This window comes from Oncorhynchus nerka, linkage group LG7 (genome assembly GCF_034236695.1).
Source record: "Oncorhynchus nerka isolate Pitt River linkage group LG7, Oner_Uvic_2.0, whole genome shotgun sequence".
NCBI lineage: Eukaryota > Metazoa > Chordata > Actinopteri > Salmoniformes > Salmonidae > Oncorhynchus > Oncorhynchus nerka.
The window spans coordinates 19,337,061-19,351,528 of record NC_088402.1 but is presented as its reverse complement, the minus strand read 5'-3'; the positions used below and the strand labels follow the sequence as shown (position 1 = coordinate 19,351,528).

Genomic DNA, 14,468 nt, shown 5'->3' with positions numbered 1-14,468 from the left:
GCTATCTAGAACCTAAAAGGGTTCATTGGCTGTCCCATTTCCACAGAGGGTTCTACATTGGAACCCAAAAGGGTTCTACCTGGAACCAAAAATAGTTCTACCTGGAACCAAAAAATGGTTCTCCTATGGAACAGCCAAAGAACCTTTTGGAACCCTTTTTTTCTAAGAGTGTAGAAAGATTTGAACCCTCTTAACCCCAACATTTCTCCAAGTTTTCACCATCATTGTGAAGCCCTACTTATTTTGATGCTTTGACAAAGTAATTTCTAAAGATTCATATTTATTTAATCTGATTAGTGATTCATTTTAAGGTTAATAACCTGTCCCTTCATTTTAAGATCAGCCACTTTACTTGAACTGAACTCAAATTTTTATAGAGTGAAACTATTCCTTCTTAAATACATTTTTCAAAAGAAACATTGAACATCTAATAGTAAAATCATGTTGTAAATGCAGGTGAGCTGGTTCTACTCTTTCTGACAATTTTCAGGTATTTTGTGGTGGAAAACTGAGCGGGTCAAACATAACATGCCAACCCTGTTACCCATAGATAGATAGGCTAGAAATGTTTTCACAATTTAACATTTTTTGTGAAGCTTGTATTCAATTTCCCCTCCCTGTTCACACAAGAAACTTCCATCCCCCCTGTCACAGGGGGATTTATGGCGGATCTAAGATTCATTCGTCAACACTTTTACGGTCGACCCTGTTATTTTATTTTGTACTTAATGAGCACTGTCATTTTTTATTTAACCTCTTGAGATGGAACACTGTTTTTAAATGAAGTAAAACATGTGCTCATTATGACAGAATGTTCAAATTAGGTGAAATAAAAAATAAAAAATTACACTATTCAAAGGGCACCTAATTGGTGGAACAGCCTGCATGCATAATATGAAGTTCAAAGATAATATTTTTTCGTCCCCTTGTGTGTCCCCATCTTCATTGTCCGATTGTTCTTAGTTCCAGTTTGTGCCCTTTAGTGGAAAACAATCATGTCCGTAATCCATCTCGGTGTGTTCTGTTCCAGGTGGGGAGAGGAGAGGAACTATGATGGGACAACAAAGAAGTTCTGGGTAAGAAAGGATTCCTAACTAATCACATATTCTCTCTCTTGTCTATTATGTATCAACTATATCTACAGTACATTCTAACCCATGCCACTCTTCCTAATAACGCTTGACTTTTCCAGATCGCTGCCAACTCGTGGGGGAAGAACTGGGGGGAGAACGGCTACTTCCGTATCGCTCGCGGTGAGAACGAGTGTGAGATTGAGGCGTTTGTGATCGGTGCGTGGGGTAGGGTCACTATGGAAGACATGCAGAGCCACCATCACCGCCGATTCAAGTAGAACATACACTCCAGGAACTCAGCACCCTCTTCCCCTACCCTGAGGGAGCAACTCAACTAGCCCCAGAGTGCCTACCCTTCAGCCCATACCCTCTTCCCCTCCCTACCCTGGGGGAGCAACCCAACCAGCACCTGAGGCCCTGCTCTTACTCCTTTATCCCCGCGCCAAAATTTGGGGGAACAACTCAACCAGTTCCCACTCTGACCTTTGGGGGAACCAACAACAACTACCCCAAGAACTTAAACTCTTAACCCCTTACCCCCTTGCACCCACCTCCCCTTACGGCAGCCTAGGGGTTTTGATACCCCAACCGCCCCCCCCCCCCCCAACCCAACTCAAGGTTGATGGCACCAAAACAAGCTCCAGGCCTGCAGGCTGAGAGAGGCTTCTCCATACAGCCTCCTCTGGCTTCAGGACACAGCAATAAGCACCTCAGGACTCATTATTCCAAAGACCATCCTTCCCAGACTCCTCGGCTTCAGCCCGGCATAGACTGTCTACTTCCTACTTCTGTTCTTAAGTCTTCACTTCCACTGCTATAATGATGAAAGAACTGTCTTGATCTGAACTCTCTCACTCTCCTCTTTCTCATTGTGTAGCTCTTCATTTGGCTGCCATGACAGGTGGCTATCCATTTGGCTGCCATGACAGGTGGCTATCTATTTGGCTGCCATGACCGGTGGCTATCCATTTGGCTGCCATGACCGGTGGCTATCCATTTGGCTGCCATGACAGGTGGCTATCCATTTGGCTGCCATGACAGGTGGCTATCCATCTGGCTGCCATGACAGGTGGCTATCCATTTGGTTGCCATGACAGGTGGCTATCCATTTGGCTGCCATGACAGGTGGCTATCCATTTGGTTGCCATGACAGGTGGCTATCCATTTAGATGCCATGACAGGTGGCTATCCATTTGGCTGCCATGACAGGTGGCTATCCATTTGGCTGCCATGACAGGTGGCTATCTATCTCTGGTCTTGGTTAACCCTCTCTCTGTGTTTCTCTGTTGTTGTGTATTTTGAAAGCCAACCCCTTAGGGACAGATTGGGATGGGGAGAACCAGAGTGATAGAGGGGTAGATGATACAGGCACCAGACTGGGCAGTTCCCACAACAAGAGATGATAGAAACTAACAATCTACTACCGTTTAGTTTAACGTTATCACTAACTCTTAGTCTAGCTACTTACATTGCTGATTAATGTATTCCTATTACTGTCAGCAGATCTAGTGCAGTTGCAGTAGCCATGCATATCTTCACATGTTCCAAAAATGCAGAATCCTACACTGGAAAGGGTGTTGGGCTAGAGGTAGGTGCGGTTGAGGGTTTAGTGAGCTGTCCATTTGACCAATAATTCATTTAATTCATTTAATTCATTAATTTGCCAAAGATTGCTGTTTTCTTTTTAGGTTAATTGCACAGTACAGTATTGAGTTTAAGCAAGCTCTGGAAGTGAAACTCAATGCCAAATGTCTCTTGAGTTTTCAGTACCACATAATCTATCTGTTTATGAAAGAGATGGTGTCAATCTTCCAATGATATCAAATCAACTTCGATCTCATGACCATGACAGCTCTTGACTGAAACCAACTGCTTGAACACAACTTTTCATTAGAAATAATATTAGTGGATCAGCCGTTTATAAATCTCCCTTATTACTATTTATAAAGTACGTATAAAAGCAGAGATGAAGTTTGTTTAATATGTGTGGATGTGATTGTAGCAAGCGAGGAGCTTAAAAACAGCCTTTGAAAAACACATTCCGTTTATTAAATCAACTGGTTGATAAAATCATATCTTGGAAAAATACGAGATCGATTGAAATAACAGTGTTGTCCTTTTGGTTTGAAGAAGGTGAAATGGTCACCACCAGATGATGCCAGAGACAGAAGAGAAAGAGAGACACTTGACTCACTAATTATTTTCTGATCGGGGTGGAGCCACTTTGGGCTACTTATTGGCCCGTCTCACTTTTTCTGGTTTGGTGGGTGGGACGAGCAAGAGTGGACACTAAGTAGACCAGAGCCAGTTCTTCCCTCTCTCACTTGAGCATGCCAGACATTATGGAGAAGCTGTGAGCTCACACAGGAAAGCATGTTCACGCAAGAGAGGGAACCGGGACCATTTTTTTTCAATGGTAAACAGCCTGAGGAAACCATCTAAGTTATCCACTATCTTTGATGATCCTTCAACGTGACAACTTTATGGGTTATCAAATGCCTTAATGAAATAAGTGCAATTTTTTGGGGAGCCTCTGGTTGAAAGATTAGACCCATTGTGTATTATAGTCTTAATCTATTTCATTCTGTGTATTTACATTTGACTCATTTAGCAGAGGCTCTTATCCAGAGCAATTTACAGGAGCAATTAGGATTAAGTACCGGCAGGCACACCGGCAGGTTTCCCCCCCACTTTCGTTGTGCCGGGGATTCGAACCAGCAACCTTTCGGGTTACTGCCCAATGCTCTTCACCACTAGGCTACCTGTACACAGTGATATGGTTATGCTGAAAATATTCTTATTGTTGCTGTTGTGTATTAGTTGCTTTGAGAGATGTTTGTCTCCCACACAAACTCCCCCCTCCCCTGACCAGTTGCTTTAAAGCAGGGGTGTCAAACCCATTCCATAAGAGGCCACACTGTCTGCTGGTTTTATATTTCAATAAAGACCTAGATGACCAGGTGAGGGGAGTTCCTTACTAATTAGTGAACTTAATTAATCACTCAAGTACAAGGGAGGAGCGAAAACCCGCAGACAATCAGCCCTCCGTGGAATGAGTTTGGCACATGTGCTTTAAAGGGTGCTCAGGAGGTGCATATTCTTCTGCAAAAACACACATACATCAAAAGGTGAGGAGGTCGCCGCACTCAGCTGCCAAAGTCTGTTCAGTGCTGTTTCATTGTAGTTTTTTTGTCAGTTTGATGGTATAAGCCTAATATCTCAGACACAACATGCCACTAACACTTCAGTATTTAGCAATAGGCATGTGTAGGCCTATACAACAGACTCATTGTGACGTTTCAAAGGTTGTGCATCTCCCCAAAATGTTTAAGTAGGTAGCTCAAGCCTCAACTGAAGCCAGTGAACACACAGGTTCTGATATACTGATTTAACTTGATATAACTACCTTATGTAATGTTGCCCCAGGTGCTCTTTTTATGTTGTCTCTCTAATTTTGTTCAAATTTGATATATAGTTTTGTCATTAGTTTTTAATGTATCAGATTCCAGAGGTGCCAACAGTCCTTTCAGAGACCACATCATATTACAGTCTCACTCCACAATAAACTGCTTGGCTTCCCAGAAGTGATGTATTTTCAACTGTGACACCTTTCCAATATGGCTTTCAGTTGTCACATTGTTACTGTAACTCAGCCAAGGCTCCTATAAGCCTACACCATTTTATACATTTCAAGTAGGCCTTTAGTTTTAAACCCTCGTTGCAACCATCACCTCTGAGAAAAGGACAGAGGCGCAAGAAAACAGACATGTGTGGATGGACAAGCAATGTTCAATGTGGAGGAAGGTTAGGCTATAGGAGGTAGGGCAGACATTGCCTCATGTTGTGTGAACCATGTGGTCTACAGAATATTTACTTTCACTTCAAATGGAGCGAGAGAGGATGAGTACGGTCAAATGGGGGGATGGTGAGGTGCATCATGAGTTCACGAGGCATGACAGTGCAGAAAGAATGGAGAACAGAAGGGAGGTGGGGGTTGAGGGGGGGACTGAGGAGGGAGTCAACAGAGCTGAAAACAGATACGATGACATCGTGTTGTTTAGAAAAGAGTACACAAGAAAACTTTACCACTATTTAGGGCTTTGTTAAGCCAGTATCGCTGAAGCGTTATAGAACGCTCGATTTTCTGCAATATGTATTGAATAGAGCCCTCAGTTGTGTTTTTCACTTGACTTTTAATCCTTTAGAGGTTCTAACCCCTGATGCTTCAATAGTCACATGATGGACGGACTCATGCGAAACATAGCCACAGTTCACAGGAGGTTGGTGGCAACTTAGTTGGGGAGGACGGGCTTGTGGTAATGACTGAAGCGGAATGCTTCAATAGTCACATGATGGACGGACTCATGCGAAACAGCCACAGTTCACAGGAGGTTGGTGGCAACTTAGTTGGGGAGGACGGGCTTGTAATGACTGGAGCGGAATCAGTGGAATGTTATCAAATACACCTGGAAACCAAGTGTTTGATGCCATTCCATGTGCGCCGTTCCTGACATTATTATGAGCCGTTCTCCCCTCAGTAGCCTCCACTGCCATAGCTATGCAACAAATCAACAAGTGAAAGCTGATGTGCAACATCATTTAGTTTTTTGGTAGACATTACATAATTTTATTGCATTCATAAAATGTCACGCTTTTTGGTTTAATAAAAACAAATCAATTGTTAAAATTGTGACTTCTAAAAGCAATATGAAAGGAATCTGCTAATGCGTTGCTAGGCAATAAAGAAGGCTACATGTCATTGTGTCATTTCTTACATTTTGCAAAATATTAACAAGTAGAATTGGGAGGTGTTTCCGCATGATTAATTTATTCTAGATTTTACATTACCGTTATAAGCTACCATAAATGTTCATAGACCTAGTTGTTTATTGGTGCAAGTCAAATCAGTTTTATCCTTTAAAATAATGTTATAGTACTATCCCATTAGACTATGAGATACAGCCCCTAGCCAATGAAAAACCCCAGGGCTCTGTCCCAAACCCTATTCCATATACAGTAGTGCACTACTTTGACCAGTGCCCTGGGACACAGCTAGGCCTACTGTAGAAGGTTATTGTCAATATGTTGGCTAACCAGATGGATCCTCATTCCCATGCAGTCATCCAGATAGTTATGTCCTTATAGGGATAAACCAGTGATAGACAAATAAGCCTGTCTGGATCAATGGGACGAGATGAGAAGGCAATTGAATCCAAGTCATGCGGAGGAAAGGAATTTGGCCAAAGCTGGATCCAAGTTGGTCTGACTGTTCTTTTTTAGTTTGAGTGAATCATGAGTGTGATGATTCACTGGGTTCCATCTTTAGTCTGCCTATTCAAGGTGCCCAGATCTGTAGAAGTGCCCAGATCTGTAGAAGACACTCTCTCGAGTCGACTAACAATGAGATCTTTGTCAGTCTTAAAAAACTATTTGGATGGTATTCAGGGGTTAAAGTTACTCTGACATTAAAGAGCCACTCACTCAACCAAACATGTATCTTATACTATAGGACTCCTTCAGAACCACAGAACCCTAGTCAGAAGTTGTGTATTCAAAGTCAAAGACCCACTTCATATTCATTGATACATAGACTTTATTTATGACAAGATGTATAAATGATATATTTTATTTTCTGTGCAATGTTTATTATTATGATCTGTCTCTTGTATTGTGTGCACTAAATGAAACCCCCCTATAGTTTTTACCTGTGTGGCACAATAAAGTATCTTAAAACAACCATCCCTGCCTGACTCATTGTCTAATAATGGAAGACAATACCGAGATAATACAAAGGTAAGGGGGGTGGGGGTATCGACACCGAGGGGCTCATGGGACGGGCGAGGGTGGGATGAGGACAGTTTGAGTAGGACAGTGCTGTAGCAGTTCTTTCCACTTCTGAGAGTCATAACTCAGACAAACAGACAGGAAGGCCAAGGAACAGGGAACGAGGGTGAGTTCATTTGCATACACTACCAGTCAAAAGTTTTAGAACACCTACTCATTCAAGGGTTTTTCTTTATTTTTTTACTATTTTGTACATTGTAGAATAATAGTGAAGACAAAAAAAAAGTGTTTATAAAAAAAATATTTGAGATTCTTTAAGTAGCCCCCCTTTGCCTTGATGACAGCTTTGCACACTCTCATCCAGCTTCATGAGGTAGTCACCTGGAATTCATTTCAATTAACAGGTGTGCCTTGTTAAATGTTCATTTGTGGAATTGATTTCCTTCTTAATGCATTTGAGCAAATCAGTTGTGTTGTGATAAGGGGGTGGGGGTAAAAGACCAAGTCCATATTATAGCAAGAACAGCTCAAATAAACAAAGAGAAACGACAGTCCATCTTTACTTTAATACATGTCAGTCAATATGGAACATTTCAATAACTTTGATAGTTTCTTCAAGTGCAGTCGCAAAAACAATCAAGCGCTATGATGAAACTGGCTCTCATGAGGACCGCCACAGGAATGGAAGACCCAGTGTTACCTCTGCTGCAGAGGATACGTTCATTAGAGTTACCAGTCTCAGAAATTGCAGCCCAAATAAATGCTTCATGGAGTTCAAGTAACAGATACATCTCAACATCAACTGTTCAGAGACTGTGTGAATCAGGTCTTCATGGTCAAATTGCTGCAAAGAAACCACTACTAAAGGACACCAATAATAAGAAGAGACTTGCTTGGGGCATGAAACACAAGCAATGGACATTAGACTGGTGGAAATTGGAGTCCAAATTTGAGATTTTTGGTTCCAAACGCTGTGTTTTTGTGAGATGCAGTGGGGGTGAACGGATGATCTCTGCATGTGTGGTTCCCACCATAAAGCATGGAGGAGGAGGTGTTATGGTGACACTGTCTGTAATTTATTTAGAATTCAAGACACACTTAACCAGCATGGCTACCACAACATTCCGCAGCGATACACCATCCCATCTGTTTTGGGCTTAGTGGGACTATCATTTGTTTTTCAACAGGACAATGACCCAATACACCTCCAGGCTGTGTAAGGGCTATTTGACAAAGAAGGAGAGGGATGGAGTGCTGCATCAGATGACCTGGGCTTCAGAATCCCCCGAATCCCACAAAACCCAATTGAGATGGTTTGGGATGAGTCGGACCACATATTGAAGGAAAAGCAGCCAACAAGTGCTCAGCATATGTGAGAACTCCTTTGAGACTGTTGGGAAAGCATTCCAGGTGAATCTGGTTGAGAGAATGTCAAGAGTGTGCAAAGCTTTAATCAAGGCAAACGGTGTCTACTGTGAATAATCTCAAATCTAAAATATATTTGGATTTGTTTAACACTTCTTTTGGTTACTACATTATTCCATATGTGTTATTTCATGGTTGATGTCTTCACTATTATTCTACAATGTAGAAAATAGTCAAAATAAAGAAAAACCCTTGAATGAGTAGGTGTGTCCAAACTTTTAACTGATACTGTATATTTGTTTATTTTGTTTCTTATATGTAGCTAGGGAACTGACTGTTATTGGTGATATGAAGACCTTGACGCTGAGATGGCTGTTAAGCCAAAACAGCAGATATGCTATCCATGATGCATTGAAATTAATTTAATAAAAGTAAGATTTATGTAATGTATTTTGCAGTGCGGGACACATTACATTTTTGCTTATTTAGATTTCCTGTTTTTGCCAATTAATAAATCTGTCCAGAACAGTACACCGTGTGGACCAAGGGGGCCAAGTAAGGAAATGTGGACAGAGGCATGCATTCGATAACAACATATTTACATTTCTCCCATTGTTCCTGGTTCAGGAATAGCCCAATCACCCATTACCTCATAACTACTGTTTCTTTAACCTTCCAGATTATGACAATTGCCAAATATCTCAATCGAGGTGTAAGCTGTGACTGTGGACATAGGCATTGCAACAAACACATCGCCACCCCACCCCAGTGGTCCAGGAATTATCCATCACATTCTGTCCAATTCTTCTCTCATTGTACAGGGTGTTCTAGAACCCTCCATGGGTTCCTTCAGTAGTTATGTGAAACCTAGAGTATTCTTGAAGATGTCAACAACTGTAAAGGACAATAGAAGTTTCCACAGGATGAGGGTTGGGGTTCGAGGGAAGCCTTTTCTCACAAAAAACTAAGTTGTTAAATAAAGGACACTGGTTTCCCTTAACGTGTGGGAGTCTTATCTCTATCTATTAGTGTTGACATCATGCCAGTTAATGTAGCCCTAGGGAATTGTTTTCCACTTGGTTGTGCAGTAGTTTCTTCATTACAAACTATACATAACAATGCAAAAACATGTCCTGGAGGTCTCATGTATTAGCTTGTGACTGGGGCCACCTTGGGTCCACTTCTTAGCTCTTTGCCTTGGGGAAAGTAAAACATGATTAAATTGTGGTAGATATTGAACGGGGAAAATCTGCATAATACCAGTCAATCTTACAGAAAATGTATGACAAATCTTTACCTTTTGCAAGATGTGGCCCTCTCAGCTTCAGGCAGTTGCTTTGGCTTTGGGATTTGCCTGGTAACAGAAGCATCCCAGGCAATGGAAGCAACTTGTCTAGCAGTATGTGCAAAGAAGCCCTGCTAATGAAAGCTGGTTTAGGGCCGCCATCTTGTGGTAAAACTTTGTGTGCATCATGTATAAGACAGCCATCACTAAATACACCCTAAAAAGGTGGACTGTGCACTAAGTATCAACATAGAGACAACAGAGCATTTAGAGAGGAACTTTATTGGAAAATATGAGAACTTGCCTAGTCAGCATGGCTCCACCTGCCCATATTCCTAACCAAAACTACAATAGGCTACATTTGCATGTACAAAATGCCTGTTCTCATCTCGCATATATGCTTGAAAAGGGCACTAAGGAGATACCATAACCATTGCAGTGCTAGCCATTTTCAAACATATTTTCCTGTTTACTGTACATAGATAAAGAAGCTAGTGGAATTGTCTTTCTAAATAAAGTTGTTATCATTCTTCTTTTCATGTGAATGGCAGAAAGCTGTTGTATATTTTTCTATCAAGTCTTTATTTATCCAGGAAATCCATTGGAAGCATCAGGGGATGGAGGCCCATGTAGGCACGAAGGCTTTCTGTCATATGTTAAGGTCATTCATTCAGTGTTAAATGTTGTTTTTTTAAACAGTTTGTGTGATTTGCTGTCTTTCTCTCTAGCGTGTAGGGCCGCCTCCTCTCCTACATTCATGCATTCTGTAGGCACACATGTAAAATATCCCTGGAACACACAGAGCACACACAGGTTAATGGACAATGGACCAGCTGTAGACACCCAAAAAACCACAAGCCTCCCGTCAGCACCTACACTATCTATCAGGTCTGAAGGTTCAGCACTATGATGGAGCAAGGCCCCCCTAACCCATTGGAAGGCTAGGGGAAATCATCACCATATTGCTTTCATCAGACTCTTCAGATCTGCTAATTCTGGGGGACTCAGGGCTTGTGAGTTGTTTTTGGACCGGGCAATAGAAATATTGGGCATGTTGGTATGGAGCCAGTTTTGAGTACTGTGATTGACCCTGTATGTCAGTTCTTACCTGCAAAGAAGGTCATGAGCAGTGCCACCCAGCCCAATATGTAGGACCAAGAGAAACGCCAGTCACCGAAACGCTTGCCCAGAAAGTTCACTGTCACACCCGTGTAGATGGCCATTGCCAGGAGAACAAATAAGGCTGGGAGAAGGCAGGGGAATATAACAGGTAAATATGCTGTACTAAACATGTGTGTGTGTGCGTGTGTGCATGTGTGAGACTCACTGGAGACGAAAAACATGATCCCTGCAGCAAAGGAACGGTTGAACCTCTCGAAGGCGGAGAAGTGGGCGAAGGAGAGGATGCCTGCGATGATGCCCGCAAAGCACGACATCCCTGACAGGATCATAAAGGCCCGGGTGGCATTCCAATATGCTAGAAGGGGACAGACAGAGAGGTGAGCAGGAAGACAACAACAGAGCCCCAGCATCCCTCCTTCAGGCAGTTTGACAACTAAACCTAGTACCATTCTCAGCCTCTAGATGGCGCCGTATTTCTCCTCATGTGCAACATTACTCTAAAATACATTCCAGTAACGGGTTTGTGACAACAGGATTGTACCATGAAACAAAGCAGCCATTGATGAGATATCTCTGACAAATTACTTTAACTAGACTAGGAGGAAGCCTCTATTAACTACTGAGATGCTGCAGGTAGCCTATTCACTTGGGCCATGTACAGGAGTGGTAAACATAGTTTTAATTACTATTGCTCTCTACGCCTGTGTCCCAAATGGTACCCTACTCCCTATATAGTGCACTACTTTAGACCAGAGCCATATGGGTGCCATTTGGGAGGTTTTGCTTGATGTGTGTTCTCACCGATGCTGTCCGTCTGCATGTAACACTTTCCCGACATGCAGTACCTCCACAGGCCCTGGTGGGCGAAGCTGCCCGACAGACGGTACTGCATCCAGTAGTCTGTTGCTGTGGAGACCACCAGCAGGATGTTCCCCACCATGGCACAGAACAGGCCCCCTCCCATGAAGCTGTACATCCTAAGAGAAGCTGCTGTGGCCACTGTGTGGTACCTGATACTGCATGGGAAGACGAAGGAGTGTGGGTAAACACACCTGGATTATACAATGTTTTGTATGACACACACTCAGTTTGCTCTGGCCACTTCGTAGTTCTTCATACTGGGGAGGGAGATGATGAAGCTAGACAGACACACCTGTACCTATCTGGTATGATCTACGTATGTAGAACACACTCAATTTTAATCATTATTATTCCATCCTGGAAAGAATGTAATAGAAACAGAAATAAGTTCAGTACGATTCTTGACACAGGAAATAACTGTTAAATGGACAACAATATTTGAAAGCCAAAGTACAAATTGCTGAATCACAGTAGTCTCAAAATACTGGTAATTTTGGGATCATATATATTACAGAGGTTATAATTATTATCAGTTGAGCTCACTCATAAGCACTACTTCATATGATTCTATGGCACAGACAATAAGTCAGATACAATCTAAGCTTTATACGACACCTGTTAACATATATGAACATTTGCTCCATATAGCATAAACAAACACGCATGCAGTTTTTACATTGTCATAGAATGCACGTTTACAACTAGTACCCTTAAACAGCTCTTTTGCCAAGTAAGTTCTGCCAAGCACTTAATTGAGTTTGATCAGTGTTTATTCAACCACTAGTTCACTATTGTCTTCTTTTCAGACTTCAGTTTATGAATAACTGTGTCTTTGGCACAACTATACATTTTTATCAAGGGAACATTATATAGATATAATGTATTTAGGATGCCCCTTACCTTGTTTCTTCAGTAAAAACACCCTCTTAATCGTTTACCTTTCTGGGGAGAAAGGGAGAGAGGGATAGAGGGAACGAGAGAGAGACGTTGCAAGCCTAGGAGAGATAGGAGAGTGGAAGAGGACTCCACTGGGCTATCCCCTCTGTTGATGGAAGCAAAATTCTTAAACAATCAGTCCCCATGTAACAGATGCAATTGAACAAGCCATCACTAGTGGCACGGGATCATGTGACCCCCACAGCCCTTTCAGTGTAGGCGGCTGGGAGGGGGTCAGGGGGTTAGAGTAGGGGCTTTGGCTGGTTTGTATTTGGTATGTTCTAGAATTGTGGATGTGCATAGGTATGCAGTACTTTTGGAGTCAATGCAACATGCTGAAGCCAACATTTTTTCTTTCAATGGATGTGTGGCTATGGCGGCATGGATAGACTGTTAGACACACATACAGTATAGGGATGGAAAGCCCCTCTGTCTATCTGGTCGTCCTCTCTCTAATATACAGAATACATCTGTAATATGTTGCTCACCTGCTTCCTCATAATACTGTTTTTAAATACATTGTAAATTGAATACTCTGCAATCATAGTTTCCATGACAGTATTTATACAGTGAATGTTTTAGACACACACACACACGCAAACTGCCATCTAAAGACAGATACAGACAGTCTGTGAGGTCTGATTAAGGGATAGGCCATCTTTCAGTGACAGAAATGTCATACCCTTCTTCAAAAGCCAACATCAATGTGTCATTTAACAGAATCAGTGGATCAAAACATAGCAATTATGACTGCCATTTAATTTCCCAATACATCAGTATTAGCATTTATGTCCAGAGGATGCAGACGCCAAACATGCAGATAAGGTTCTGTTCATGACTGCTTCATTATGCAAGGTGAGTGGTGGGGATAATTTAAAGTAAAAGCGCTGGTTGACAATTTCAGGGCATGTTTTGACGGTGTGAAAAGTGGTGTGAATTTTTTTTTTAAAGGCTGTGCATATGGAGGTACATATGCTATCTGCTTGGTATTTTTCTTTAAAAAATTAGGCTACAACAGCTTTTTCAAACTGGAACTCCAAATCACACTTGGTTTGTGTGGTAGGCTACAGACACCATAGTCTTCTTGTTTGCTAGACAAACGCATGAGCTTCTCCAGGGGCACTTGTTGTGTCAGCAGCTGTGGGAAGAGATTAACACAATAATACATGTTTATATTGTAGCGACCCGCACAGACAGCTGTGTGTTATGTGTTAGGCTAGGAGGTGGTTGTGTTGTACTGACCAGTACCCGGTGTTCGCGGGGTCCGACATGTCAATCAACCTGCTATCTGCCAATCACGGGAATGCCTGGAATGTTCTGATGCCGGGCATCCTGGTGGTTGGCGGAGTGGCGTGGAGGGGGGTTGGGCAGGGGGGTGGAGCATTGGAAGTTAAAGACCAGGTTCAGCTTTTGTTCTCTCTCTTATGTCTGGGCTTCACAAGAGAAGGTCACGATTGGCTTGTGGGTTATCTGTCATCTTTTTGGCGTGTGCTATGGCCCAAACAGTAGCCTGTGTAAAGTTGGTTTAATAAACTGTCAATTCGCAAACTCAAGCCTCTGCCTGGACAATTGTTCATTTATGATCTAGTCAGGTCATTACAATATTATAACAGTTATATATTGATTATATTGACATATACAACTTAAAAATATTGATTTGAATAAGTTTGGAACACAAAAAAAACGTTGCCAGTCAAATCAACATGTAAGATAGTCATCAGGACCAGGTACAGCCTTGTGGAGTGAAATAGCTATTACATTAGTGCTTTGTCATCCGGTCTGGTGCATTTAGGTAACCTTTGCACGGTATACATCATTGCTGTCAACCTGCAATTGTATATTTTTGTTTGAGGATGGCTTACCCCCTGTTGCCAAGTGTAGTGTATATATTAAATGTTGTGCATTTGAATATTTCACTAGCCTACCATAGACGACAATGCTAAGGCAGCGGCTTTATCGTCCCTGTGCAAAGGCATGTACTGCGGTCTGTTTGGTTCAAATTTCCGTCATCATGAGGCAAAATTTCTGGAAAGGAAGTGGTG

At 42.1% G+C, this 14,468-nt stretch overlaps 2 protein-coding genes across 3 annotated transcripts in view; one reads left to right on the top strand and one right to left on the bottom strand.

The window, feature by feature from the left end:
* Positions 1–6,812, top strand: part of LOC115131249 (tubulointerstitial nephritis antigen-like) — a 70,110-nt gene extending 63,298 nt beyond the window's left edge. For both annotated transcript variants that reach the window (XM_065020292.1, XM_065020291.1), the window contains exons 11-12: positions 1,031–1,076; positions 1,193–6,812. In XM_065020292.1, the coding sequence (XP_064876364.1) occupies positions 1,031–1,076; positions 1,193–1,351 (205 nt within the window). In that variant the 3' untranslated portion in view covers positions 1,352–6,812. The remainder of the gene's footprint in view (positions 1–1,030; positions 1,077–1,192) is intronic.
* Positions 6,813–9,768: 2,956 nt separating this feature from the next.
* LOC115131290 (lens fiber membrane intrinsic protein-like) lies at positions 9,769–14,445 on the bottom strand. The gene is made up of 7 exons (XM_029662871.2): positions 14,352–14,445; positions 13,669–13,936; positions 12,391–13,564; positions 11,431–11,645; positions 10,835–10,984; positions 10,616–10,750; positions 9,769–10,296 (listed from the first exon to the last, which is right to left on the bottom strand). The coding sequence occupies exons 4-7, from the start codon at positions 11,603–11,605 to the stop codon at positions 10,232–10,234; spliced, it is 525 nt and encodes a 174-aa protein (XP_029518731.1). The 5' UTR covers positions 11,606–11,645; positions 12,391–13,564; positions 13,669–13,936; positions 14,352–14,445; the 3' UTR covers positions 9,769–10,231.
* Between the last annotated feature and the right edge of the window lie 23 nt (positions 14,446–14,468).

What these genes read in the sequence shown, in the direction of transcription:
- LOC115131290 (XM_029662871.2), bottom strand. Translation starts at nt 11,605, where the DNA reads ATGTACAGCTTCATGGGAGGGGGCCTGTTCTGTGCCATGGTGGGGAAC. An exon ending in CATGCAGACGGACAGCATCG is followed by an intron (nt 10,985 to 11,430) that starts GTGAGAACACAC and finishes GTCCCCTTCTAG; the next exon opens with CATATTGGAATGCCACCCGG. An exon ending in GCTCATGACCTTCTTTGCAG is followed by an intron (nt 10,297 to 10,615) that starts GTAAGAACTGAC and finishes TGTGTGTTCCAG; the next exon opens with GGATATTTTACATGTGTGCC.